Source organism: Haplochromis burtoni, unplaced genomic scaffold (assembly GCF_018398535.1).
Source record: "Haplochromis burtoni strain Fernald_Lab_line unplaced genomic scaffold, NCSU_Asbu1 Contig_3208, whole genome shotgun sequence".
Taxonomy (NCBI): domain Eukaryota; kingdom Metazoa; phylum Chordata; class Actinopteri; order Cichliformes; family Cichlidae; genus Haplochromis; species Haplochromis burtoni.
In genome coordinates this window covers 1-3100 of record NW_024585569.1, presented here as the reverse complement: position 1 = coordinate 3100, position 3100 = coordinate 1, and the positions used below count along the sequence as shown (strand labels likewise).

General features: G+C 31.9%; 1 protein-coding gene across 1 annotated transcript; it reads left to right on the top strand.

Moving 5' to 3' along the window:
- Window positions 1–1100: 1100 nt before the first annotated feature.
- Window positions 1101–2963, top strand: LOC102307665. The gene is made up of 2 exons (XM_005953177.2): window positions 1101–1159; window positions 1442–2963. The coding sequence occupies exon 2, from the start codon at window positions 1767–1769 to the stop codon at window positions 2760–2762; it is 996 nt and encodes a 331-aa protein (XP_005953239.1). The 5' UTR covers window positions 1101–1159; window positions 1442–1766; the 3' UTR covers window positions 2763–2963.
- Window positions 2964–3100: the final 137 nt, after the last annotated feature.

The window sequence follows — 3100 nt, the reverse complement described above, 5'->3', positions numbered from 1 at the left end:
TAACATTTAACATTTAGATTTAAATATAATATTTAGATTTAATATTTAACATTTAGATTTAACATTTAACATTTAGATTTAAATATAATATTTAGATTTAACATTTAGATTTAAATATAATATTTAGATTTAATATTTAACATTTAGATTTAATATTTAACATTTGATGAAAAGTTACAAATATTTTACTAAATGTTGTAAAAATTTACTCGAAAAAATATCTTTTTGTAAGGTTTTGAGCTAAATGTGGAAAAATGTTGCCGTTAATTTCAGCATGTTTCACTTTACAAACGGCGCCCCATAGTTCTTATTCTTTAATTATAAATCATTATCATACAAGAAATTTAAAAAAAAAACAACCTGAAAGTCAATACCTACATTTTAAAATATTCAATTAATAATCACTCAAAACAAATATAAGTGACTGAAAATAATAACACGGTTGAGAATCATTTTTTAGATACATGTTATTTATCTTATGTATGAAATATTTTTGAGTTGTATGTTTTTTGTAGGTATTTTAGCTTTTGAAAGCCTGCAATAGGTGTACCTCCATACTTGCAGATATGCTTTCTAGGCATTATTGTTCACTGTTTGAACACCTTAGCTAATATATGTCAACTGGTAAAACCTGATTTAATTAAGTTTAGACTTAAGTTAATAAATCAGATCAACCAATAAGATTTAAGCTACATAAAATACACAATGAGCGGAACTAATTTTCACGGTAACCAATGTATCAGCCTTTGTGCATGTGTTTGGTATTTTAAAAGTAGAGATAGTGTCTGTCTCTTCAATCCAAAGTCAAAGCTGGTTCCACAGAAGAGGGACCTGCAAGCTGAATTTTCTGTCTTCCAAACTGCTTTTATTTTCCTCTCTTGATTTAGTTTTGAGGTCAGTTGAAGTTAGTTGAACTCCACAATCTATGGTTGTTTGTATGCTGGTGTAATGGCTTTGTTCTCCAAACACGACAAGTAGTTTTTACCAAAAAGTTCTAGTTTGGTTTCATCTTACCATATCTGGCACTGCAGGATTTGAGTCCGTGGGGGCGTAGTGTGTTACTGATTGTAGCCTTTTTGTTACTTTGGTTCCAGCGCTCTGCAGGCCATTCACTAGGTCCCCCCGGGTCGGTCTGTAGAAGCCAATTTGAACAACAAAGGTAAGCCTATGATACAAAGTCCTGTAGTCAAAACAGCTCATGCCATAAACTGGGACAGTACATGTAGTAAGAGAAGGAACCGATTGTGGGGTAACTGTGGGTCAGAAATCTATCTTTGGATTTATCAGGGGTTATTATTATTAATGTTGTTTTAGCTTGATTATAGTAAACTGAATTCTGTTTTCAACTTACTCTGAATTCAAGTTGTTTTAAATACATTGTAAAATACAACAATTAAATTAAAAACACCTAATAGTTGTATTTATGTCTTATTTGATTCAGTTTGGTCAAATCTGGAACTCCAATAAATAACAAAGATCCGACTCCCAACCCTGGTTCGAGTTCTGCTTCATCCCTTGGCCATCTGAACGACAACCAGCAGCAGGAAGAGCCTGGGGTTTTAAAAGACAGAGGAGAGGAAGAGAAAGAAGAAGCTTTCCTTTCATTTCACAAATGGAATTTGTCATTTTTTAGTGATCCTAAGAATTTAGAAAACAGCCTGAATGAACTGAGAACAGATCTTTCACTTCCTTTGGTGAAACAGTTATTTTTAAATAGTTTTAGGTCAATATTTTATAGGTGTTTAACAAGGATTTACAAGCCACGGATGATAAAATTTCTACTAAAGAAATTATTTGGGATACATATAGAAATAAATATTAGTCCTGGTATTTCTATTTTTTTTTATCAAAAAAAGAAACCATTATTTATCCATTATTCAAAAGCTGGAGAAGAAAATAGAGTGAACCAATATGTAGTTTATTTGATCTTCATGAAGAATGGTAAGGTCAAAATTTCTAAAGAATTTCGACCTCGTTATGGTCCTCCCATGTTCCATAGTGAAGAATTGATGCTTCCTGAACTGGCTCTATTTCTATCACAATCTGGAAACGAGGTACAAGGAATTTTTATTTATTCTTATTATAGTCCGTGTTTAATAAGGCCTGTGAAAACAAAAGTAAATACCCCACGTATCTCATGTATGTTACAGCTTTTCTGCCAAGCTACTGAATGGTACAAGGAGTATAACATTTTCACTTATGTGGCATATACAGAGATTTATCGGATAAAATACGAAAATTATTTTAAAGATTTAACCTTTGACAAAATTTCATGTTCCAACAATGTTTATCATTATTGCTTTGAAAAATGTATGAATACTCCTTTTGAAGTGAAACATATGTGGAAAAATAGAGATTTGTCTCAATATTTGCGGAAAAAGATAAATTCAATACTCTCTGAGATATTGAAGCCTTTTGAAAATATTGATAAAAAGATACTTCATGATTTTATCATAACTACCCACAAATTTTTTATGGAGAGAGCAGAAAAGTCTGATCTGTATAAAAATCTCCTGGTCAATGAAAGGGAAACACTTTCTTTTGAATTTCCACTTGAAGTACAGGATAGAATTCATGAGGAATTGGCAAAGGAGTGGAATAAAATGGTGAAAGACAGCTTTATGTCTATAGTCACAAAGTACATTATAGTAGAATTAAGCAAGGCGAGCATTATTGCTTTTGAAAAAAAATTAGACTCAATTCTAGAAAGCAGAAGCTTCTTCCGCCTTCACCACATTCCTCACAGTTTTTCCTGTTACTAAAATTCCTTAATTGAATATCAGATTTAAAAAAAAACTAAAACATGTACACCAGTTTTTGCATTTTCGAGAATACTCAGTGCCATTTGGATGTATTTGGAGCAATAATATGTGATGCATTATATGATGATGATGATGATATGTGATGCAATTTCACAGCTATCTAGTTATTGTTTTGCTGTCATCCTTTTTAGCTGCTTGTATTCTCTCCCCTCTTCATTCAAAATTTGCTTTATTAAAACATTCTTGTACTACAACCACTTCGTGGCATCTTATGTTCTGGGGTCCGTTCTTCGTACCTCGCTAAGTAAGTTAGCTGGATTTGATTGTTGACGATTTCG

Bases quoted from the DNA above. Each gene is read 5' to 3' on its own strand.
- LOC102307665 (XM_005953177.2), top strand. From the start codon at position 1,767: ATGATAAAATTTCTACTAAAGAAATTATTTGGGATACATATAGAAATA.